The sequence below is a fragment of the Cydia amplana genome, chromosome 23 (genome assembly GCF_948474715.1).
Source record: "Cydia amplana chromosome 23, ilCydAmpl1.1, whole genome shotgun sequence".
Classification (NCBI taxonomy): domain Eukaryota; kingdom Metazoa; phylum Arthropoda; class Insecta; order Lepidoptera; family Tortricidae; genus Cydia; species Cydia amplana.
In genome coordinates, this window is record NC_086091.1 from 2,462,090 (window position 1) to 2,488,626 (window position 26,537).

Here is a 26,537-nt window from a genome sequence, read left to right on the forward strand (position 1 = left end):
TCCGTACTTTAGTATTTGTTGTTATAGCGGCAACAGAAATACATCATCTGTGAAAAATTCAACTGCCTAGCTATCACGGTTCATGAAATACAGCCTGGTGACATACAAACGGACGAACAGACGGACAGATGGACAGACGGACAGCGGAGTCTCATGAAAACTATGACAGTACGTTTTATTATTATAGACATTAAATCGATACGGCAATACGGTAAAGCCACAAAGCAAAAATAATAATGGTTTATATTTTCTAAGAAACCGTAGCTACTCAAATTTATCTCTTGCAGAACGTATTTATTCTGTCCACGTTTTTCTATTTTCTATACGTCGGCTACAGATTGTTTGTGGGGCTGAAGAATACTATAGATATTGGGGCCAATTCTGATTCATCAATTCGTTAAGATACTTGTGAAAGTTGCTCCGGGCCTTCGGCCTTACGCAGTGGTCGACCTTCGGCCCCACACTACCGACTCCCAAGCGTCGACTAGTCAAGTTTATAGTAAGAGTAGTGTTCGACGCAACGCGAGCGCAACTGAACAACACCGACGCTCAAAAGACCCTAGGGTGGAGTATCCCTACTAGCCCCCCCCCCCCCTACTAGCGTCTCCCAAGCGTCGTCTAGTCAACTCTATGGCTGCTCGACGAAACGGTGGTGCAATTGCACAGCGACACCATTTTCCGTAACGTTGACTAGACACCGAGGCTCACCAGAGAGACACCAGTGTGTGGTCTGACACTTGTACTGTTCTGTGTTTGAACACCAAAGGCGTGTCTCTATCAGACGGTTCGGACCTTCTGCCCAACGCGGTTTGATATGGTTTTCATATTTTGGTATGACCTTGTACCGTGAGCCGGTAACGCTGATTGGTCCTCGGGAAATGCAAATAGCAGTCGTCTCATATGGCATCTCGCTCGCGCTTAATGGTGCGCGTGAGATGATACAAAACAGGGTCGTATAAATTTTTTATCAAATTGTCAAAACAGAATCGGCCTCCCCATCTGTACCATTATATTAACGTAAAGTCGATACTTTACGTTTATATAGATATTATTAGATAGACATATTTTATTATATTATTAGACATATTACTGGATTTTCCGGTTGTCGGGGATGGTAAAGGAAGTTATTTAAGTATCCCATAAATTGGTCTATAGTATCGGTCATTGAACGTTTTCAGAAAATTGTGTACCTAATGTCCAAAATGTACAGATTTTCCCTTTTAATTACCTAAATAATGATATTTATTAACAAGCTTTTATTAGGTCGACCTGTATGTAACTATGTAATGGAATCTTGCAAGTTAAATTTGATCCACTTCCCGGTTTCCGATTGAGCTGAAATTTTGCATACACATGTAAATCGGGTGACAACGCAATATTAAATTATGGTACCATCGAGCTGATCTGATGATGGAGACAGGAGGTGGCCATAGGAACTCTGTGATGAAACAACGCAACCTAATTGTGTTAGGGGTTTTTAGAATTGTCTCGATGAGTATTAGTTGTCTGTGGTAAGAAAAGTACAGTCAGCGATAAAAGCTTGTACCAAAAATGAAATATTTGCCAAAAACTTATTTATTGCTGAATGAAGCTTGTAATTATTCAAAATGCCCGATAACATTGTTTTGCTTGCTTTTGTGGAGTGTTTTCTAATACCAAGAAAGCGAAGTATGGGATCGGAAGCAGGCAGATTAAGAACTAGAAAAGAAGGGGATTTATTTTCTGACAGAAAAGTATCCATTTAGTGAGGATTCCTACCAAAATTTATAAAAAATACTAAAATGTACTTAAATTCCTGACAATAAGTTCTTAAGGCAAATAAATTACTAAAATGACTAAATATCTTACCGTAAGTAACATCAATACTTAAAAATCTGTACTTTTTCCGCATTAAGTAGTCTCCGTTACTAAACCTAAGCCTTGCTTGATGTCCGCCTAGTGCACTTCATTGCACTTCGCTTGCATTGTTCATTCATAATTCAAGAGCTCCTATCTTGTAGCTTTATCACTACAAGCTTGTAGCGATTTTGTAGTCTGCTCTCGTCATTTTGGCTTCTAGATCGGCTTTTGGACTTTGAAGTTTAATTCTTGATTTATTTCACCCAATTAATTGTTACAATTATTATATAACTAAAACTAAAATATAAGTTAAAGCTAAATCTAATAATAAATAAAATTAACCTTGAAATAAATTAATTAGTAGAAAAAAGCCCGCCGTGGCATGGTACCAACACACCGTTAAAAAAAACAGGTGCCGTAAACGCTGGCAGCATTTCCTCGCTGCATTGCAATACTAATACGTTAAAAGAGAAAGCTGCCAGCCCTACGATTAACCGTAACGTCTTTTAACCTCCTCGTTATTTCTTTATATAGGGTGTGGCGCTGGGTTTCTTGATTTAGAAATTTTGGTCCCACGTTGGGCGCCCATAATAAGAAGGTTGCACTTGAATGCCAATGTCAAAGATACTTCTTTATAGACACTACAAGTTTGTGGATTATCTCTCTTCATTTAAGTTTCATCGGATCGGCTTTTGGACTATGAAATTTTATTTTTTATTTAATAATGTAGGCCCCCTGTAGGAAGTAGGTACCACTTTAAGGGTCACGCGAACGTAGTCTTGTCCAAAAATGTTATGAAAGATGAAGCCGTAAAATAGCTAAGTGTGCCCTATAAAGGGTTAAAGGAGTATTTGTAGGCACTTAAAATTGAATTACTACACAAATCGAAAGTTTATGTAGTTTTCGAGATATTCAGCTTTGTGACGGACAGACGAACGGACACTTTACCTTTTTGGTACGAAAAAGATAAAATTCTCCTATCTTCACTTTTTCATACAAAATGTATGAAATTAACATTTTTTTTCTGACTTACAGGAATTAAAAAGTTAAAAACATAAGTTAACCCTTTATCTGAAACCAATAAAACAAACTTTCCCAAGTAATATGATGAAGTTTTCCGATAATAGGAACTAATTAATTTACCCGCTTACGCCAAATGGGGTTTAATTTTTTAATAAATTGTTTCCGTTGTCCGTTGTCACGTGACAATTTGAGTAATTGAATGCACTTTGCAAGGTAATTATGGAATATTACATACATTACAAACTGTTTTTCATCACACTCGCTCAGTAAATGTGTAATTGCACGCAGTCTTAGCTTAGGGAGTAATAGAAAAAGCGTTTTCCCTAGGGAGTAATGAAGTTTATAGTACATACCATAATTAACAGTTTTTAGGGCTCCGTACCCAAAGGGTAAAAACGTGACCCTATTACTAAGATTCCGCTGTCCGTCCATCCGTCCGTCCGTCCGTCTGTCTGTCCGTCCGTCCGTCTGTCACCAGGCTGTATCTCACGAACCGTGATAGCTAGACAGTTGAAATTTTCACAGATGATGTACTTCTATTCTCGCTATAACAACAAATACTAAAAACAGAATAAAATAAAGATTTAAGTGGGGCTCCCATACAACAAACGTGATTTTTGACCGAAGTTAAGCAACGTCGGGCGGGGTCAGTACTTGGATGGGTGACCGTTTTTTGCTTGTTTTGCTCTATTTTTTGTTGATGGTGCGGAACCCTCCGTGCGCGAGTCCGACTCGCACTTGGCCGGTTTTTTTGTATTTATACTTCATTTTTGTATCGCAAGTGTGATGAAAAACATTGTGTGTAACTCGGGGCTTAGGTAATAATATTGCAAACTCGAGTCTATAAATCGCTCCGGCAAGCCGTCGCGATTTAACTTACTCTCGTTTGCAATATTTAACTTACGCCCCATGTTTCACAATGTACTATTTCATCACAGCAACGCGTAAAGCATCTCTTTGTTAAGTTTTTTCCTCTTTTCCTTTATTTCTTAGCATTAAATAAATAAATAAATATTATTTATTTACATATAATATGAATTAATATTAATATTTATTAATGTCCTAAGACAATATTTATCTTAGGACATTCTTACACAGATTGACTTTCGTTTCAGACGTTTCTGCTTATTACAACATTAATTTATTAATATTACTAGCGACCCGCCTGGGCTTTGCACGGGTTAAAAATTATACAAAAACCTTCCTCTTGAATCACTCTATCTATTAAAGAATCCCGCATCAAAATCCGTTGCGTAGTTTTAAAGATCTAAGCATACATAGGGACAGACAGCGGGAAGCGACTTCGTTTTATATACTATTGTAGTGATAATCTTACCCGCTAATATTGATGATTGTACATTACATAGTAGTCAGTACTTATGTGTTTTACTGCGCCATTCTATAATAAAACCATTGGTCATTTTACGGCCCTGGCCTTTACTGCCTGAGCTTCTATATCTACTGTTATAATATATGTCTGTGCACATAGCTTAGAAAACAGCGAGTATACCTCTTTAATTAGCAAAGTTATATTCGGTCGTTCGAGTCCTGTACCCGTGTCAAAACTGACATAAGTATACGCTAATGTCTACGTAATTTACTTTCTATACATGTCAGTGCCAAACTGGTGGTAGCCACACTGACGTCTGTCGTTAACTGATGTTTTGTCTGTAGTTCTTGAATTTAAAATGTTTGTCGGTCCAAATAAGCATGTCAGTCAGCCAGGCAGTCAGTCAGTCGATGTCAGCAGGGACTGCAGGGAGGTTAGAAGCCCCAACGGTACTTATTTAAAGTGTATTATCTGTTGCTCAATACGAGGGTAGTGTGGAAAGACAATGCAGTCTGGCGAGTTAAATATTTTCTCGCCGGAATGAAACGGCCAAATCAGAGCTAACATAAGATTTTTTCTATCGGGGGAAATTAATTAAAATCGTACATATATGAAGTTCAATAGAATTGTAGAAAATATCGTCAAGTAGGTAATAAAAAAAATCCCATATTTTGTAGTTTCCGTGAAATGGAGTTTTTAATATTTTTAACCCATTTTTATCTTACCTTATTCGCCTCAAAAGTGACTGTAAAATTCTATTGAATTGGGGTGTTTTACTGTTATTAATATTTGTTTTATGGCGTTAAATAGTATGTAAACTGTCAAGTGACTACTCCATTTTGCTCTGTGTGAGGGTAGTGAGGAAAGACAATGCGGTCTGGCGAGGGGCCAGCGAGTGAAATATTTTCTCGCCCGAATAAAAAAAAATACAAAGGAATATCATTGTAGGGGAGACATGTATTAGGCATGATTAATTTACAACTGAATATATAACGTAAATGAGATTTAAATTGTACTGAGTTTGTTACAGTAATATTTATTTTGTGCTTGAAAATGGAGAGCTAGGTCCGAAACATGTCACTTGAGCCGCTTGAGCGACTAAAAACTAAAACTAAGTTACACCGTAATTATTGAATAGTGGATGCTCTGTGCTACTTAACTTTGTATAAACGTAGTGTAGAAAGACAATGCGGTGTAGCGAGAGGCAAGCGAGTGAAATATTTTCTCACCCGAATATAACAAAAACCGAGATGCAATTTTTTATCGAAGCAAATTCCGTACAAGGCGGGAAGAAGTTGATACCTCGAGATATTTTATTGAAGAAATTAGGACTTGAAATATAAATACATAAGGTTCCAATTTCTTCCATTTTTTCCCGCCAGTTTTCAACTTCTTCCCGCCATGTACTGAATTAAGCCGAGTACTCTGAGGGCCTACCGCGAACCACGTTCGACGTGGTACCTCCCTGTCACACTTACGTACCAATTTACAAGTGCGACAGAGAGGCAACACGTCGAACGTGGTTCGCGGTAGGCGCTCAGCTTCTACTTTGCCTTAAAAGTGACTAGTCTGTTCTGTTCTATGAGAGGGTAGTGAGGAAAGACAATGCGGTCTGGCGCGGGGCCAGCGAGTGAAATATTTTCTCGCCCGAATAAAACGGCTGTCCAGATTGGAGATATGCCTGTAATTGAAAGTGTGGAATATAAGCACGGCGGAATTGAATTTTGGGACTCATTCCGTGTTTGCGAAAAAAACAACGGGTTGCACTCAGGGAGTGCCGGCAGAAGTGAAAACTCAATGACTAGTGCATATTTATTACTTATATTAATACCAGTTAGAGCGAAACTCACTAGATGGCATTTAAATCAATAAAGAAAAACTCAATGACATTAGGATGTAACAGTTTTTCGATCAGGTCACGTGTCCGTCTTACGGTCACGTGATCTGTCGCGAATTTAACATTTTTTCCCTACCACAAAAAGTGCACAGCGCCGCTAAAGAAGTTTTCACATCAAAAACTAAAGAGATTAACGCCGGACCACGTTAACTTTGCTTGGCATTTGCAATGATATAAACAGGCCAATTCGAGCGAACACTGACATGAGAATGATATTTGAATCATGTTATTTACTTAGTTATCGTGCATCTCGTCCGCGCCAATACATGTACGGACTAGTACGAGCGAAATACACGATAACTCAATGGTTATGAGTTATTTTTAATTTTTAACAAGCAGAAACGTCTGCGATCAATGCTATTAAGTTTAAGCTTAGAATAAATTTAAAAGTGGAAAAATTACTGTCTTGGGTGAGACTTGAACTCACGGCCTCTGGATCGATACTCCAGCGCTCTGCCATCTGAGCCACCAAGACCTCATCCATAGCCAGCAAATTTTTCCACCATATGGGTCAAGGAGACCCGAACGACATCTACCGTAAGAGCGTTACACTTCTTGAACGGCTACCGGAGTTGCCAGTGATATTGGAAATTCACCAGATACGATGCGCTACCCATGCGCTATGGATGAGGTCTGGTAGCTCAGATGGCAGAGCGCTGAAGTATCGATCCAGAGGCCGTGAGTTCAAGTCTCACCCAAGACAGTAATTTTTCCACTTTTAAATTTATTCTAAGATTCTAAGTTAGATGTCATTCTGATATCAGTGTACATTCGAATTACCCTGAAATAGTGGCAATGTCTTCGTTAATGTAAATAACTATATTATTCATAATGTATAATAGGGCGTTTTCTTTTTGTTGTCCCCTACACTTTTTTTACTCTACATTTAATTTGTACTCTACACAGTTTGTTTAGCAAAACATATTTTCTGGGTCACTGACATCAAATTCGCCCCATCATAAACCATCTTAAATACCTTATTCCATTTTAATACACTATATGACGTTTATAGGACCAATAGTCGTATAAAAAATAATACCTACGTCTGTTATGGCTCCATTACCGTCTCGTTTGACATGCGGTCGTTTCGGCACTCGTATAATATTAATATAAAATGTAAGTGGAATTTTATGTTTGTTTGTATAATCATATTAGTATGGCAGACTAAATGGGTGAATTGCAAAAAATAAGCACAGTGTGGCTACCAACAGTTTGACACTGACTGACATAAATGTTATCGATAAATTGGAAACATACAAATTTAGACGATAGAAATAGAATACCTTTATAATGTAAAAATCATTTAATCTCAACTTCAATTTTAATGACGAAACGAAACGCACTCAATGGGATTCGAACCTCAAATATTCTATAACAGGATTTTATCAGAAAAAGGCGTATTTTAATACAAAATTCCCGGCACTTAGGACGTTCTGTAATTGGGAAATGGCCGGTTGTAATACCGTATTACAGCTCATAAAAGTGCTCCAAACAAAATATTTGTTCATGCGATGCGATACAGTGGAACATCTTTTTGGTTGGTTCCACTTTGTTCCTTGAACCAAATCAAATAACGAAAATTTATTTTACATAAATGAAGTGTTTATTTAACGTAATTAATAAAAATTTAATACTTAAGTACCTTATAAAATAAAATAACTAAAACTAAACCTAACAAAAAAAAAATCCTAAAACCTAAAAAAATTCTAAGCCTAGGCCCCTCGGCAAGGTGCCCATCGCGCAGGCATCATTCCCGCGCTGTATATTTATCCTTCATTCTTTATCCTTCCTTTATTTATTAACAGATGTCTATGATATAGGAGGCAAATGAGCCGATGAATCGCCTGATCGTAAGCAATTACCATTGCCCATGGATACCTGCAACACCAGAAGGGTTGTCAAGGCGTTGCCGGCCTTTAAGACGCGAATACGCTCTTTTCTTGAAGGTTTGGAGGCCGTATCACCCCGGTTGGCACGGGTAAATTCATTCCACAGTTAAGCTGTGCGTGGCAGGAACTTTCTGGAGAAATGCACAGTTCAAAATTATCAGGCATTTTAATGTTGACTCTTCTTCAATGAGAATCGAGACATCATATATGTTGTTATAATTAATTTTAGAATAAGGCCTTTATAAGGGCCGCTGGGACTCGGAGGTTAATATTTACTCATCGTGTCTCTTACGCTATTTCAATTAATGTTTCCGTCTGCAGTCTGTTTCACAGATTTTGAGTCCATCTAAGCCAACTTTGCACCGATTCAAATAGAACTAAGTGAGAAAGTGTCATTATAAAAGACACATTTTTGCCAGAAATTTGGCATTGAGACCACACATCCACATAGCAGTGCATTTACTGATAAAGTGTGTCAGTTTTATTCTTTATTTTTTATTCAAACAAACACAAGTATAAGTTTACTTATATACTTATACTTAGTTAATACATACCTGGCCAGTAGGTATCATAAACATGTATACAATTTTACCACACTATCAGCAAATGTCATGCAAAGTTATAGTTTGTCAAAGGACCATCTCATTTCAAACATAGACAGAGAGAATCATACTATCTTTATACTAGTACCCAAAAGAAAAGGGTGGGTATAATTTTCCTGTTTCTTACTGACTGACAAATTGGTTTGACCAACTATAGCTTGGTCCGTCTCTAATAATGACCCAGTTAGTGTGTCACATAAATATTGCAAAGTGACAAGTGGAACACACTCCCCCGTCTATAAAACCCGAACCCGAGTGGACATAAACCGGCCATGCGGACACACTGTATAATGTATAATTGTGTCCCGATGTGTTTATTTCTCAAGCTTTGGACACTCCGTGCCGAGCTCAACAGGCCAATTCGTACGTGCACGTGACATCAAACCGATATTTGAGTCATAATGATAAGAATGAGTGAAAGAAGGTTGACAAAGAGAGTGTATAAGGGAGAAGTAGAAGAGGGAGTTGGAAGAGGCAGACCTCGGCGGACTTTCTCTGATCAGATCGGGGAAATACTGAAGAAAGGCCAGGTCAAGGGCACCCTCAACCGGCGAGCGTGTATGAGGAATGTTATGAAAGTAACGGAAGCGAAAGAGGTATGTCAGGATCGTAGCAAGTGGAAATCCGTGGTCTCTGCCTACCCCTCCGGGAAATAGGCGTGATTATATGTAGGTATATATGTATGTATGTAGGTTTGTATGTAATGTAATCAAATCAGTAAGCTGTTATTCGCGCGTTCATTTCGCTCTGTAAACCCTAGTGTAAATTTCATTCGATGACGTGATCGTGACGTGACGTACGTTCTGCTTGGGATTTTGAGTTTCCAAAACGTGCCGCTTGGCGCGCAGTTCAAAATCCCATACAAAAAAGGCATAACGCAAACGCGAACTCACGTCACGCCATCGAATGAAATTTACACTAGGGGTTCAGACTTGCATAAAATACTATATTGATAGTTTATTTATACCTCTCTCTAATATAAATAATAATTTAACACAACTTCCACTATTCACAATTCAAACTGCCCCGTTGTACGTTTCGTCTGTTTGAATTAATTTAATTATCTCCATAACTCCTTTGAGACTAACTCGGAGCTATATTCAGGATTCAGAATCCTAGACTATCAAATATGCCAAAGAGAAATTTCATAAATTGCATAGTCACTTATACTCTCATTTATAGACGACTATCGCGAAATTTATCTATTTGTTAAATTTATTTATTTGTCTAATAAGAGTGAGTTAATATATAATAATAATAATAATAATAATAATAATTCATTTATTTCGACCAACGTAGGATCATATTACATTATAATATTACATTAAAATTAAATATAAACTAAACTAAATTACATTAACATAAATTAAAATATAACAATATATATGTATGTTCAAAACGCGAAAGTTTTATCAATCGCAAAGTTACCATGAAATGTTCTCGGTATTTTTTCTGCACGTTTATTTGCCATACCTTTTTAATTTATTCTACATAGGTATAAAGTTAGTTTCAATTTCTATGAGATAGACGCAAATGTTAAATCAAACAGTGGTCAAAAGTTAAGATCATTGAGTACACCTACCTAATAATCCTTAATCTCAACGGGAACTTTCTAAGTGGAAGCTTGCATGGGAATTTTTATATTAAAGTTTCCAGAAATTACGGAAATTTCATACCCTAGATACAAGTATAATGGTGCTCCCACAATGACTGTAATATAACATTTTAAAACCGGCCAAGTGCGATTCGGACGCGCGTGCCAAGGGTTCCTTACAGTAAGTAGTTTCGGAGATAAAGGGGGGGGGGGGATGGTCGGACAGACAGACAGACGCACGAGTGATCCTATAAGGATTCCGTTTTTTCCTTTTGAGGTACGGAACCCTAAAAGGGAAGGAATGGAAAGTTCCGCACGCCTCTGATAAGCATCGGTAGCTCAGTTGGATAAGAGTACAAAATAATACAGTTTCAAGCTATATAACATGTGTTATGTTTTGACGACCGGTCTGGCCTAGGGGTAGTGACCCTGCCTGTGAAGCCGCGCTCCTGGGTTCAAATCCCGGTAAGGGCATTTATTTATGTGATAAGCACAGATATTTGTTCTTGAGTCATGGTTGTTTTTTATATATTTAAGTATTTGTATATTATATATCTCGTTGTCCGAGTACCCACAACACAAGCCTTCTTGAGCTTACCGTGGGGCTTAGTCAATTTGTGTAAAATGTCCTATAATATTTATTTTATTTTATATAATACATGTCATGTGCCACAGTTCACATTAAGACGTTTGAAGCAACTAGCAAAACGTCTCTACCATTTTCTCCTAATAAAATAGAAACACACAATTTCCACATACCTTTCAAAACCTCTTATCAGCCATAACTCTGATCATCAAAAAGTATCTCTATCTTAGAGGAGTAAGGTTGAGAATGCTTGGAAGTTTGAAGGGTATACCTGAAAGTTTGTGGAAGTGAGGCGTCGATATTCGACGGTGACAATAAAGTTGAGAATACACGGAGGGTCTTAGGAGAGCGTTGCACCCAGTTTGCGGTGGCATAGAGTACCTACTCTACCTCTACCGTAACCGTACCGTACCTACATCTACCGTAAGAGCTTTACACTAAACCTACACCTAGTATTATATTTTATAGACTTAGCTGTAAACCTTTACAGCTAAGTCTATAAAATATAATACTAGGTGTAGGTTTAGTGTAAAGCTCTTACGGTAGATGTCGCTCGGGTCTCCTTGACCTATATGGTGGAAAGATTTGCTGGCTAGTCTTGGTGGCTCAGATGCCAGAGCGCTGGAGTATCCATCCAGACGCCGTGAGTTCAAGTCTTACCCAAGAAACGAATTTTTCCACTTTTAAATTTATTCTAAGCTAAATAGCATCGTTCGCAGACATGTCTGCTAGTTAAAAATTAAAATCAGATCTGGTATTGCATAATTGCTTCCCATCGTATTTTCTCGGAAACCTTCGTATTTGTCATGCTACTTCAGTCAACCTCAGTACTTTTTGTACCGAGACTGACTGATAAACAAGACACGTTCGTACATTTCCGTGAAAACACGATGGAAAACAATAATGCACTACATCTGTAACTGCCTGGATTCCGGTTAGATTCAGCTTGCATTGAATGCATGAGACAATTGACTTGAAAACTGTAAAATATATTTAACGAGTACGCTCTTTGCTTGTATGGGTTTTTTGCATTATATGAAGGAACCCTCCATTATGCACAGTCCAACACCCACTTGACTTGGTTTTTAACATTTTCCAACCAAACGCATTGCCTAATTTATAATGCTTTAAGTACTCGAACGTTTATTTTGACCATCTCGGATAATTAGTACCTATAAGTTTATCTATAAAACTACCTACTAAAACTAGATTCTTATTTGATCTGATTATTAAATCATACTTATAATTTCTTCTTTTGCTATTTTGAACATTAAAATATTTAAAACTTTCGCGTTTTGAACACATATTAACACACATTTATAGACGGGTCTAACGTGACCCGTTCGCGTTAGACCCGTCTATAAATGTGAGTTAATTAGGGTTCCGTATCCATAAGGGTAAAAACGGGACCCTATTACTAAGACTCCGCTGTCCGTCCGTCCGTCCGTCCGTCCGTCCGTCTGTCACCAGGCTGTATCTCACGAACCGTGATAGACAGTTGAAATTTTCACAGATGGTGTATTTCTGTTGCCGCTATAACAACAAATACTAAAAACAGAATAAAATAAAGATTTAAGTGGGGCTCCCATACAGCAAACGTGATTTTTGATCGAAGTTAAGCAAGGTCGGGCGGGGTCAGTACTTGGATAGGTGACCGTTTTTTTTGCTTGTTTTTTGTTGATGGTGCGGAACCCTCTGTGCGCGAGTCCGACCGCACTTGGCCGGTTTTTTTGAACATTCTGTTCCCTTTAAGCTGTGGCATTTCTAGCACTCCCCACACACGAATAAGCCTGCAAGGAGTCACAAATAATAGAGAGTAAAACTACAGTTTCTATTGCGGTTTTCAATATAAGACAGCCTTTATATTTCATAAAGCTGACAGTTTTCTACCGGAGCCCGTTTCTTAAAAGCTTGTAACTTGTAATACAAGTGGAAGTTCCTTTATAACAAAATCTGTCAAAAAATGACATCCGCTTGTATTACAAGTTACACTTTTGAGAAACGGGCAACTGGCTTGAATTCAAAGTATTTCACAAGCTTTTCACATCGCACACACATCACATCTTGTCAGCTAAATTAGACCATGAGATTGGCTCGATAAGTGGCGTACTCGAAGAGAGGCCTATGCTCAGCAGAGGGCGTCGAAAAGGCTGATATTATGATGATGATGAAATTAGACCCAGTTCCTGTTAATCGATTGAGGTGTACCTGCACATACAGTCAGCAGCAGAAGCTGCTAAGCGGGCCAGGTGTTCAAAATGATCTTGACGCGACTTAATTGTTAAGAGAATAAGAGCGTGTCAAGGTAATTCTGAACACCTCGCCCGCTTAGCAACCTCTGCTTCTGACTGTACCTACTTAGTTTAAGTTGGGTGTCAATTAACTTATGGTACCTGAACGGTCTCTTGTGGTCGTGTTTTTTGTCCATGTTTTGTATTGTATTTACATGACGAATTTGAATTTAAGATGTCGGTCGTTCCAAATATGTCAGTCAGCCAGTCAGTCCCCGAAGGGACCATCGAGCTAACCTGATGATAGCCACATGAGGTAACCATAAAGACTGTGATAAAACAACGCAACCTGTAGTCCGACAATAAATAGGGATGATGACACATGTTGAATTTTATAACAAAATCTAGTAAAATAGACAGCAAACGAGCAATTTATCACAATAATGTGGATATTAAAATAAAATATTGAAAAATTACAAAAATACAGGACCTGAACGTTTCAAAATTTAAGTTTTTTTTAACTTCCAAAAATGATAAAAGTAAGGGTACCATTCGATTCCTTACATTTCATCCAAAAAAATATTGTATAGCAACTATATACATAAACGCAATATTTCACCGACGAAAACGCAATTTTCTTGTTTTGTCCATACTACAAGATGGGCGATGACGTCACGGCCTCTGGCCGTTTTGTATAGGGCGTTTCGCGAGTGAAGTGCGACTGTCGGACTTTGACTACAATTTCTGACTTTTGTGTTACTTTAATGCAATGGGTCCCATATAGACATTTGAACCTAAAAACAAACCCGATCGATTGATACCATAAAAAAAAATTAGTCATGTAGCCTATTGTAGAAAATTATTGAGGGCGCTACTTCCTGCGTAACTGTTACATTTTTGACGTAAAATGCATGACTTTTTCTTTTTGCCCGAAATTAATATACGTACCTATCACATAATTGTTTGCTGATTCTAGGAAAAATAGTAAAAAAAATATAACTTCGATTTTCACTGCGAAATCAGTGTTAGAAGTTGAATTAGCTAAATCATATTTATGTAAATATGTAATTTTCAGTAATAGATATATGATTTTTTTTACTACCATTAGAAAGGTACACTATTTGTGATATACCTATGATAAAGTTTGTAAATATAAAATAAGTACAAACCCCGAAAAATCTGCCCAAAATCACATACTAAAAATCATCAACTTTTATCATTTCGTCTATAAACAAATGTAATGTTTATAAATTAAAATACTGCGTAAATTTATGTAATAATTCGGAAAGTTTATTAGTTTTACTATTGAAATAATATACAGGAACAAATAGAATTTGTTTAACCATTAATCTGTGAGCTGTCTAATGCTTTAGACATTTGGCAACACTATGCATTTAAGGGTTAAACATGGCAACAGTTTCGTAAGCATTTTGTTTTTGTTCCATTTTATTTAATTTCTACTATTTCATGTCGCACTATGATTGTATTTGGGTTTGTTAGAATTGTCTCGAAGTTGCCTGTTGAAAGAAAAGTACAGTCGGCGATAAAAGTTTGTGTCAAAAATGAAGTTTTTGATTTAAAAAATATATTTTTTTTAATATTTAATTGTAACAAACTTGTGTCATATAGGCAACCCGGAGAAACGTGTTTAGCATGATTCAACCGACATTCCATTTCATACAAATGGTCAGTAGGAATGTCATGTCTCAAGTTACAGCAATATAATAAGTATAAGCAATTGAACTCTTCAAACCTCAGGAATATTTGCGGTCGTTACTACAGAGTTAACAGACTGACAGAGGTAGGCTACACCCGAGTTTCTCTGCTCAGAAAATTTCAAATTACTTCGAGTTCGAATCGCCCTCTCCTCTCTTCTTATTATTAAAATAAGTTATGTTCTGTTTCTTTGTTCTGTGTCTTTGACGACTGGTGGGTGGTGTAGTGGGTAGTGACTCTGCCCGTGAAGCCGCGGTCCTGTGTTCGAATCCCTGTAAGAGCATTTATTTGTGTGATGAGCACAGATATTTGTTCCTGAGTCTTGGGTGTTTTCTATGTATTTATGTATTTTTATATTATATATATCGTTGTCGGAGTACCCACAACACAAGCCTTCTTGAGCTTACTGTGGGACTTAGTCAATCTGTGTAAGAATGTCCTATAATATTTATTTATTTATGATGTAAGCCACCATGGGTATTTGTAATTTTTCAACTATTTTCTATCTTTCCGCAACTTAAGTAGGTACCTCTGCCTTCCTTTCAACTCTGTGGTTATAACTGCCCATGACAACTGGGTATCACTTTATATGATAATAATGTTGTTAGGTCTTATTAGAAGGGCGTATGGATCATTTTGTGTTTCTCTGTCGGTAAATTACCTATATGTAATGTTAGCTCATGACGTGAAAAGTAATGATGGTAGTTCACCCGGTGACAAAACATTGAATCTACATTATCAAGAAAGATAAGGCTAGGAAAATAAGAAATACAGATCAAATTCATAACTTGCTATTACAATCAGAATACGCCTCCTGTACACTAAGAATTTGAAAACCTCTTCAGGGACACATTGAAAGTATGTAGTCATAATAATAGTAGTTGCCATTAATATGAGTCGTTCCATGAGAGAAGGATCCTTATGCTCCATGTCCATAAATACCCTTTTCTAATGGAAAGCCATAATTATATGTTTGTATCTATCACTTTGTACCTATAAAAAAAACAGTTTAAACACAACCTCCAATAGATTGCTTAACCCTAATCGTCCATTTTAAAATGTATTAACCTGACAAACAATCCAAAATGACTTCTGATTCTTCTGAATGCAATTTTCCTATCCTTAGTAATCAATATAAGATAACCTTCAAGTATATAACAACTATTCGTATCGAGGGATCAGACTATACTGGGATTGTATAGTACGCACTTGCTTCAGCTCAGTAAGCAATATACATAATAGACTACTCCTTGTCATAAGCAAAATGTACTAAGTGACTAAGACACTCATATGTAGTTACTACATTGTTCTTTAAAGGATGAAATTGTATTTCAGTTAAAAGGATGGAAGTGTATAGGATCTGAATGGTGGATAGGACGTTTTGGAGTGAGCCGGTTTGTATAATTATCGCAATCGTTAGTGGTAGTCATCAAAAACACATTTTCTTGTTTTTACCCCGCAGTTCTTCTGTGGCGTAGTGAAAATAGGCAGTATCTTGGTTTCTAGGTATTGGCAAAATTACTTGTAAGTAGATGTAGCAAAATATGTCGAAAATTATCTAGTCTCTTAATTTCTTGGCCGTGGGATGTATCGCGATCTATCGAGCGGTGTCCAGACGGGATGATCAAATCGACCGGTTTGATCACAAATGAAATTGGCGTCAATCTCCAATTAAATCACCAATTTAAGATGTATGGTGATATTTTATTTGAGCCCTCTAAAAAAATACTCCAAAACGAAAATACTAGCGTCACAGATTAGTATTCTTGCGTCCCCACCCCATTTTATCGGTAATATCGGTCATAATCGGCGGTTGAATTCGGCGAGCCAAATTGGCGTTTACGTCTGCACGTCCTGATTCGATCGGACAATTTAATCAGATTGGCGAAAAATTGTCTCGTCTGGACTCCACTTTAGGTAATTTCTTGGACGTTGGGAATGTCGCGAATTATTCTAATTCAATCGTATCGCGACACTCCTAACGGCCTAGCAACTGACATGCTAATTTCGATACGATATTTGGATGCTCATAAGCAATAATGTGTTTACCGACATAAGCACCATTTTGAGAAAATGGCGTCTAAAGATTTTTTCGCGGTTTTTGAGTGTTTGTTCTAAAAATTAAAGATTTTGATTAAAGTGTTGTATTTGTCAGTTTAAATACGATTAATACTAGTGATTTATACTTATAATTTTCCTAATAAATTTAAATTTGTCGCAATAATCCCCTTTTTGTTTATTGCGAATTGCATCATAACGTCAAACTTTCTCAAGAACGTGTCATTATACTTAACACAGTTTTGCTAATTGTGTAAAACTGCCTTTGAACTTATAATCAACATGTTATAGCACATAACTTGTTGTGGTTAAATACCAACATTCTATAAATTTTGTTTTGCATTAATCAACCAAGCCTCATAATGCATTGATATGATATTTTTTTCGATTTGCAAGAATGATTCAAGTGTAACAAGTTATTTAAAATCATTATAATTATAAAAATAACATTATTTTACGAATGCACATACACTCAAATTGTTGAATTTGGCATTTAAAATGAATTGCTTAGAAAAACTACAGCACTTAGCCGTTTTATTTAGTTTAATTAGGTAAACTTTCCTCAAAAATAAAACCCTTAAAAACTAATGTGATTACGCTTTATAAATACCTTATTTCGATCAGCATTAGTAATTATCTCTTTAAAACCGCAGAAATTAACATATTTGTGCACTAAATTCGTAAAATTACTTATTATAAACACCATTTTTAGCAACATTTACCTTCATAGCGATTCTGGTAAAACAAAACTAATGGAATGTGTTTTCCGCAATAATGAGTTAACCTCTCTTAAGACATTATTGACATTTTATTACGCGTTCTGGCCATTACTGCAATAAGTTAAGGCACTAAACGCATTAATGCAAAACAGATAACACATGTTAACGGATTTGTGTTGAATGATTGAATGATTGTTTATTTGCGGAATATGGGTTACAATAAGTTGTTACAATATTAGTTATATGGTCCACCATACTCTACTTAATTGAGCATGCAAATATAATACCTAGATTTCTTTGCTGGAAGTCACACAAAATAAAGATGCCTTATTACTAAAATAAATGTAAATGCTTACATTAAACTATAACTAGCTCCTTATTACTAAACTTAGCATTTAAAAACTCGGTTATAGAGTAAATACATAAATCACAAAGCCACATATGCAATTTTTTCTTGAATTGCGTTAAAGGAAGATTTTTTACATCCAAAGGAATTATATTAAATATTTTAACACACATAAAATAAGGCGTGCGAGTTGTTTGTTTGAGGCGTGCTTTAGGTACATTCAATAGGTTTTTTTGCCTTGACATCCGATTATTGTATGTTATAACATCAAAATTTTCATTAAAGTATTGCTTGTTTGTATGGACAAATACGGCAATCTCATAAATATATAGAGAGGGTAGAGTCAGAAGTTTGCAGCGCTTAAAGACCGGTTTACACGAGTCAAGAGGCTTTAGTGAAAATATTGCTCTTACACATTTCTTTTGTTTGACAAATGCTTTTGTCATTTCTGTGGAGTTTCCCCATATGATCAAACCATAACGAAGAATAGACATAATGTACCCATGGTATGCTACAAGTGCCGCCTCTCGCGATACAGTTTCACGTAGTCTTCGTAGTGGGAAAATGAATTTATTTAATTTCTTACAAACCTGTTCTACATGAGTTTTAAAATCGCCTAATTCATCTAAATGGATTCCCAAGAATTTAACACTTTTGTCTTGATCAACAGGGTCCCCCTTAAAATTAATGTCTAGTATTTTAGCCTTCCCTCTACGAGAAAGAAATTGTATGTGTTTAGTTTTGCTTATATTAATTGATAAGTTAACCTTTTTTCCTTCTTTTGGAATATTTATAAATTTCAAATCACTAAGGTCATTTTTGCAAAATGAAGTCGAGCGGACCAGCTACAATATGGCATTAAAATCTCATTTTTTAAGTTTTTGTGGGTTGACACATTATTGCTTATCAGCATCCATTTGATTGAATCATAAGTATTATTTATTTATTGTGCGTGTTGCCTGTGCCAATACATGTACAAACAAGTACGAGCGAAGGCACGAAATTTGAATGACATCAGTTAGATGTCAATCTGATATAAGTGTAAATCGAATTGCCTTGTACATAGCTTGATTTAAATATCATTTTGACGTCAGTGTGGGTTCGAACTGGCCTGTAAAAGATTGCCGTGAATGTTTATGCCAAGTATCGTATAATTTTAGCATTTCGTTTTAAAATGAGAGCGTAGCTTCGTATCGGTAATTATTTTTCCCAGTAGTTACCAGTGGTAAAAGGTGGGAAAAAATTCCCAGTAGTTACCACTGGTAACAACTTGGTGGTAACTAGTGGGAATAACCCCCTCGATTGTATGGGAGCAACTTTTGCGGCAGGTTCATGTGACTCAATGCAGTGACTATACTTTTACTGTGGACACCAGTCTACCAATACCATACACAATAAGTCGAAGTTCTTACGCCATCCGCGGAATGGTCATTATGGCTTGAACCATTAAGGTTTTCCCTGCAGTCTGCAAAATAATTTAAAACTGGATACGAATGAAAGAAAATCTGTGACTTCTAACAACTCGTAGTAAAAAATTGCTGCATTTAAAGTTTAATGATAAAGTATAGGTACCTATGTGGTATATACTTTATTACTCGACTTTACTCTTAATTTAACTTAAGAGCGATATTAAGAGTCATTGAGTTGTGAGGAAATTTTGTATTTCTTTTAGCAGTGCCAGTTTATTTTTTTTTATGGAACATGTGTATTGATCTCTGTATCTGTATCCAATTTATTTTACTGTTATACTAAATTACGCAGTTTTTCAGTGCTAGCTTAATGCTTGTATATTTCGTATGCGTTTCACGAAGTACGTGAAAACGCCAAGATTGTTTTCGACTACTAAGAAATAATGGAGTTATTTTAACTACCAACAGCAGTTCTTACACACTTTAAATATACTTATGTAAAAAACGGACTTAGACCATTGTATAAAAAGATAAAACATTTTTTATTTTGACGACTTATATGGAAATAGCCCAAACATTTTCATGTTTCGAAGAAAGTTAAAGTGATGAAAACTTATAACCCTACAGTTACCTCCTCCTCCGGAAGACCAGCGCTGGTTTTATAGCTAGAATTATGCTGAGTTGGGTCCATTTCGTGATGCACACTTATTGATTTCTTCTTTTCTTGCTGTTGTTGTTGTCTGTACATGTCCGTACATGTTTTGTGATCGTCACGAATAAAAATATTTTATCTTATCTTATCTTATAACAGCATTACGCATGTTCATTCCTAAATTTACCTTATGTTGACTTAAGTACTATGTTGAGATTGTATTTAGGTATACTATTTATGAGTTAAGTAAATAAAAATCATTTTCAGTTAAAGGTTTATTCAATATACGGAAATAATGGCAAATCAATTACGCATGCAATAACAAAACACTGGCATGCATTATTTTTATAATTTTTTTTTTATTATAATAACAATTGTCTGAAATTTGAATACAATTACAGATGTGCAAGTTGTGGAAAGTTTCCAAAAAGTTGGAAAAGATCTCAGAAAATTCACGAAAATTTCGCAGAATCAAAGAAAATGTTCATTTTGTAAGTGAAAAACTTCGATTTTTATACAAAAATATGAGAAGTTGCCGAAATTTTCCCATGTGTAAATCGACAACAAAGAAGACAGTAAATACAATGTTTTTTTTTTAATGTATATTTCGGAAAATTTTAATATAATCAAATTAAAAACTCGAATTGGTACCTATCTGACACATTTTTTTTTATCACAGAAAAGATGAACTTCCTTTAATAGTTTCATCATTTATTTCCTATAAATTGATTTATCTACTTAAATTATAATATCCTTCGGCCTGCTGATAAAATATTAAATTTAAAATTCAAGAAGTTTTCATATCAAAAATTTTGACAAAACATTCTCAGTCTGTTTTATTTCTAGAATTATTATACAATTATATATTTTATAAATATAATAATAATGGAATAAAATTGGAATCTTACATCGATTTAGTTATTTGAGCAACAGCGTTATTTATAGTACAATATTCATTATAAATATTTAAATGTTTTGGGGCCATTTTTATAAATACAATTGGTGGTACGAAGTTTTTTGAAATCGAATTAAAATCTGTACATATCTGGGTAATCTATTTTAACTATAATATTTACATGCTTTTAAATTACAAATGCAACATGTTTAAAACATTGAAAAATATTTTACCTACTATACGGCACAAAGAAAATCTAAATACAATCGATTCTGGCTAAAGCAGAATAAAAATTTAATTTACATGCTCCATATTACCTAAAAAACAATTTATTAATTTGCCATGAAATCCAAGTACAAACATTATTCTTAGTTCTTATACATTGAACAATGAAATACCCACAACAATAAAATTTCATTGCAAATTTTTAAGAGCTGCATCAGAATAAATGAATTAAATCCAAGTTTCACTTTAAAGTACATTTAACTTGTTTTATATATCTATAATTATTTACATTCAGTCATACATTTTAAGTCTATTTTAGGAACACATTTACAATGAATATGCACGGCACACTCCCCTCTAAGTCCCCACTGTCGCCCTTAGTCCGAGCGGGGGGCGGGGTACCAAAAGCCACGCTTTGAAGTCACTGTATAGTTCACAGCATTGTTTTTACACTAGGCGTGTTTCATGCATTTGCTATACATGTGTACCCTGCGCCGGTTGGTTGCCATTACCTGCAAAATAATTAATAATATACATACGATAGGTGATATAAAAATTACACTAACAATACCAGTATTATCAACTACAATTAATGCTTACAAAAAATGGTCTTTGATCTGTTTATGTTTTTAACAATAACAATAAGTACAATAACAATATAAAATAAAATAAAATAAATAAATAAATATAGTAAATATAATAAAAGTTTAGCAGGCACGTTACAGTTATGTATCACTGATGTGATGATAAACAGAATTAAATAATTAGTAAGCAGTTGTGCAAAAATTATGTCAAATATATACAATGATTCAGCTGAAAATCTATTCATAATATTATTTTAATTTGCCAAATATTTTTATAATCGTTTAGCACTAACTCTTGTGAACCAATTATGTATTTTTTAATTACAAAATGTAAATAGAAGTTTGCGATGGAATGATTTTATTTAGTATACATTATAATACGAGTCAGTAATATGATTATTGCCTTATATGGACTTGCACACACTAGTATAAACAAAAAATTAAAGTACTTTGGGCGTGATGATAATTTATTTAACCAGAAAATAATTCAATTCAAAATAATTTAAACACGATCGCGGATGCTCAAAAGCAATGAATGAATTAAAATAATCAAATTAATATGATTGCATCAACACCGGACTACGGTTTTGCATAAATGATTTAAATTAATTTGATAATGTACTCCGTTCGTCATAATTAAACCATTAAACATGTATGATAGCCAACTTTAACAGTTATAGAAGCTTTATTGGACCACCCTAAAGGTAATTTCAGATAATTACAACACACAACGAATATAATTTGTGTATGAAGTATCATCCTGAGTCACAGATGAGTGAGATGAGTATTGCTATGCTGTCTGTCAGGTTCACTTCAAGAAAGTCAATTGTAAACTTTAAAAGTGATTCTATCTAGTCCATTGTGGTCTTTAAATTTACTAAGTGTAACAAAAATATCATTGCCTCATTACACGTCGTCCGCGACAATTTTTCGCGTTTTTTTATTTTTTTCTTGTTAATTTAGACATGGCTTACCTGACAGAGTATGCGTCCCTTACTACATATCATATCACTACATATCATTATATTGCTCTTTGATATTTAATCTAACTTAATGTGACATATGATAGTAACTATGGCATAACCACTAAGATTTTTAATTCAAATAAAATAAAATAAAACAAATTCATTTCTTTCAATTCGGCCTTCCTGACATTGCTCTCGTCGCAAACTACTTTACTATACTTGAGTTATACTTGATAATATCTAATGCTAATGGTATGTGATAATAATGATGAAGACGACAGACATCACTGACCTGATGGCATAACCTAACCACTAAGATTCAATCACGACGGCGAAGTAGTCTTCATAAAAAAAAACTAATTTATTTATTTCAATTCGGCCTTCCTGACATTGCTCTCGTCCCAAGCTACTTGATAATATCTAATTCTAATGGTATATGATAATGATGACGACAGACCTCACTGACCTGATGGCATGACCACTGAACTCCGAACGGCAGAGTATGGCGGCGGCGCCGGTGTGGACGCCGGTTTCGCTGTGTGCACTTGGTTTGGGTAACCTGTAATAAAGTTAAGTTAAAACTAAAGTGATAAACACAATAAACTATAAATATAGCTTAGAGTGTAGGAAAATAAACGTATATTTGAGAAAAGGGAAATTCAAGATATTGATTAGGTAATACGTTAAATCCGAATGGGTCCAATTGTAGCGTGACGCGTCTTGCCTGTAGAAATCATTCAATAAATGGAGATTTTTCTTACTGAAACTTTACTATAGGCGTATAAACTTTAAAATCAGCATGCTAGGAAGAAAATATGCCTGTTTATGTTATATGGAAACAAGGGTCTATTAAGAAAAAAATCCACAGAATATATATGCAATCAGAAATCATACCGGTAAAATAAACAAAGTATTGAAAAGCACACAACATAATAGTCGTAAAAATTATTTTGTTAATGGTTGCCTATGTTATTAAAAATAATAATAAATGATAGGCAGATACAAAAATAAACCATCGAATAAAATTTTACCCTAAAATATCCAGCCTTTTACTAAATTAATCCAGATATATCATAACATGGTAATCTCTTAAAAAGAAGATTCAATATTATTAATATATAATAATAATAATAATAAAGCTCTTTATTTCCAAACGTTATACAGTTTCTTTCTTAGATAGTTAGTGCCATTTACATACATATTTAATTTTTAATATTTAGTTTTAGTTAGTGCAGAATTTAATTTTTATTAAGTATTAGAGTAAGGTTAAGCAAATCTATGTTAGGTTTGTTTGGACGCCCAGTTTTGGGCAAAGGCCTCCTCCATATCACGCCATTTGTGTCGGTCTCTAGCTATTCTTTGCCATGTTGTGCCTGCCAGTTTTATTACGTCGTCTTTCCAGCGCGTCTTCTGTTGGCCGCTATTTCTTGTACTTTTCTTCCTTTCATCTTTTGGATACCACTGTATGATCCGTTCGCTCCAACGTCCGTCATTTGCTCTAGCAATGTGGCCTGCCCATCTCCATTTTAGTTTACATACTGTATGAACTATATCCGTAATTTTCGTTATTTTTCTTATTTCTGAGCTTCTTATGCGATCTATTAGTTTTATGCCCATCATTGATCTTTCAGCTGCTCGCTGGAACGTTCTCAGTTTTTTTATTATTTTTGTTGTGAGAGGCCAACATTGACATCCATATGTTACTGTCGGCAGGATCGTATTATCCATAATTTTTTTCTTAAGATGTATTGGTATTTTACTTTTAAATACATCTTTTTTTGACCAATACCTTTTCCATCCCATAGATATTCTCCTTTCGATTTCTTTTTCTGTAGAGTCTTGAAATGTAATTAAAATTATTAATATATGCAAGACGCCTTTATAAAATCAATCTCATCAAAATCGGCTTAGTGGGCGGTCTTGATAAAATCCTGTAAGATCTTAAGCTTCGCGTAGGGAAAATAAGTTCAAACCCTGCTTTGGAAATCCAAAGGAGTGACATTGAAACTTTAGAAATTGATTTCAGTTTGATGTCAATCGCAGCGCAACTCTATATTCTCTATCGTACTTACCTACTTAAATAGTAAGAGGAGTCGAATACCAGTATTATTTCCAAAAACATTGACAGATTTTTTATTTCACTCTCTCAACTGTTAATGCGTATTTTCGATATTATTCAGCTTATCTTTTACTGTCTTTACCTACATGCCATTATTTTAGAATATTCAATAAATATCACGAACACAACGCAACATATTGCCGAGACATTCGCTGAAATGGTTGTAAAAATGAAATCAATTTCTAATTAATTTGTAAAAGCCGAATGGCGCTCAAAATTCAATGTTATTTCGAGGGCAGACATTTTAATGGTGTAGGAGAGAATGCGTAGGAAAATTTAATGAACTTGGCATTTATCAGAGAGGTTAGACTTAAATTACCTAATTATTATTATTTGACACACAATGTCATTTTATGTCTTCATGAGTGAAAATTGAGTCAAATTATCTAATCTAATAATCTAATACCTTTAAACGAGCAATTCTTGTTTATTTATATATTTATTTATTTATTTATATATATATTTCGGGGATCTCGGAAACGGCTCTAACGATTTCGATGAAATTTGCTATATGGGGGTTTTCGGGGGCGAAAAATCGATCTAGCTAGGTCTTATCTCTGGGAAAACGCGCATTTCCGAGTTATTATATGTTTTCCGAGCGAAGCTCGGTCACCCAGATATTTATTGTAATAAGATAAATTATCGTAGCATTTAATACATATTAACCTTTTTTTCTTGTAACCTCTCGTCTGTCCATAGTTAACTTCATAAGACCGAATTTTTGGTCATCTTGATAATTTTTGTAAGTAAGTAAGTTATATATTTATTAGCACAAGAAATTAACAAATTAGCATAAAAATTAACAAAATATAATAACAAAAATTCATTAAGACGAACAGAAAAAAAATACATTGTGCTAAAAGGTCCCCACTCAGCTTAGTGTCACGAAGTGAGTCCTAGGACCCACAACGTGACGCTGATTTTGACGTGACCTGATAAAACTAAAAACTAAAACTAGAACTAAAACTATATCTAACAAATAAAAATATCCGGGAAAACATAATAATTACTTTTGGCTTGCGCGAATGTGTGTGTGTGTGTGTGTGTGTGTGTGTGTGTGTGTGTGTGTGTGTGTGTGCGTGTGTGAGTATGTGTATTGGTTGGCACGGTTGCCTTAGTAATGCAATTTTTGTTTATCCAATAGATAATTCCGTATTTTAACTTTAAAAGACGCGACAGATAAACTATTTTGTCTGTTCCATTCGGCGCGAGTTTATATTTGTGCCGTTCTCGAGAACATTCTCCGTTTTGTATGAGAAACATTCTCGCTCGAGAACATTTCCCATAGTAAGATGTTTTAAAGGTTTCGCAAAGTAAGTTTTCAATTAGAGCTTATTTGATTACGGTTTACGGTTTTGCAAATATGACTTTGTTTAATTGATGTTCTCAGTTTGACGTATCTTTAAACCTGTGTGTGGTCAGTTTATTTTCTTTAAAACATGGCATTACGCCATCTTTTTCATTTCACACGGTCGTAAACGTCTCATACTGTATTCAAGCGAATGAGATTATTCTGGACCCTGACTGTCTTGGATAAAACGTCCCATTTTATGTCCTTGCGGTAATCTACTAAACAAGGTGTGGTCTGCATGTTTTTTTATTGAAAATTCATCAAAAAATACAACATTACACCAAAATTGTATATTTCTCTAAACTGAAGCTGAAGCTGTTTGTTGACGCCGCGCTCTAAAAAAATCTTAAAGTAAGGTATACTAAAAATCAAGTAATAAATAAAAAAGATTAGAAGACATTAGAAATGTACCCATTAGTATCTTCTTATGTCTTCTGCTTAGTTGCTATCATATATTTCTTAAAAAATCCCCATTTCACAGGACCTATATATACTAAGTCATCAGAT

General features: G+C 35.1%; 1 protein-coding gene, 1 long non-coding RNA gene and 1 other non-coding gene across 6 annotated transcripts in view; all 3 read right to left on the reverse strand.

The window, feature by feature from the left end:
* LOC134658881 (uncharacterized) overlaps positions 1 to 26,537 on the reverse strand; it is a 379,350-nt gene that overhangs the window by 205,760 nt on the left and 147,053 nt on the right. The gene's annotated exons all lie outside the window — the stretch shown is intronic.
* Positions 6,492 to 6,564, reverse strand: Trnad-auc (transfer RNA aspartic acid (anticodon AUC)). Its single transcript has one exon. It is a non-coding gene; the product is annotated as a tRNA-Asp (tRNA).
* LOC134658797 (irregular chiasm C-roughest protein-like) overlaps positions 21,137 to 26,537 on the reverse strand; it is a 36,444-nt gene continuing 31,043 nt past the window's right edge. For 3 of the 4 annotated variants that reach the window (XM_063514451.1, XM_063514453.1, XM_063514450.1), the window contains 2 exons: positions 23,027 to 23,119; positions 21,137 to 21,523 (listed from right to left, as the gene is read on the reverse strand). In XM_063514451.1, the coding sequence (XP_063370521.1) occupies positions 21,486 to 21,523; positions 23,027 to 23,119 (131 nt within the window). In that variant the 3' untranslated portion in view covers positions 21,137 to 21,485. Of the gene's footprint in view, positions 21,524 to 23,017; positions 23,120 to 26,537 lie in introns of all 4 variants that reach the window. The other variant, XM_063514452.1, reaches the window with a different exon arrangement.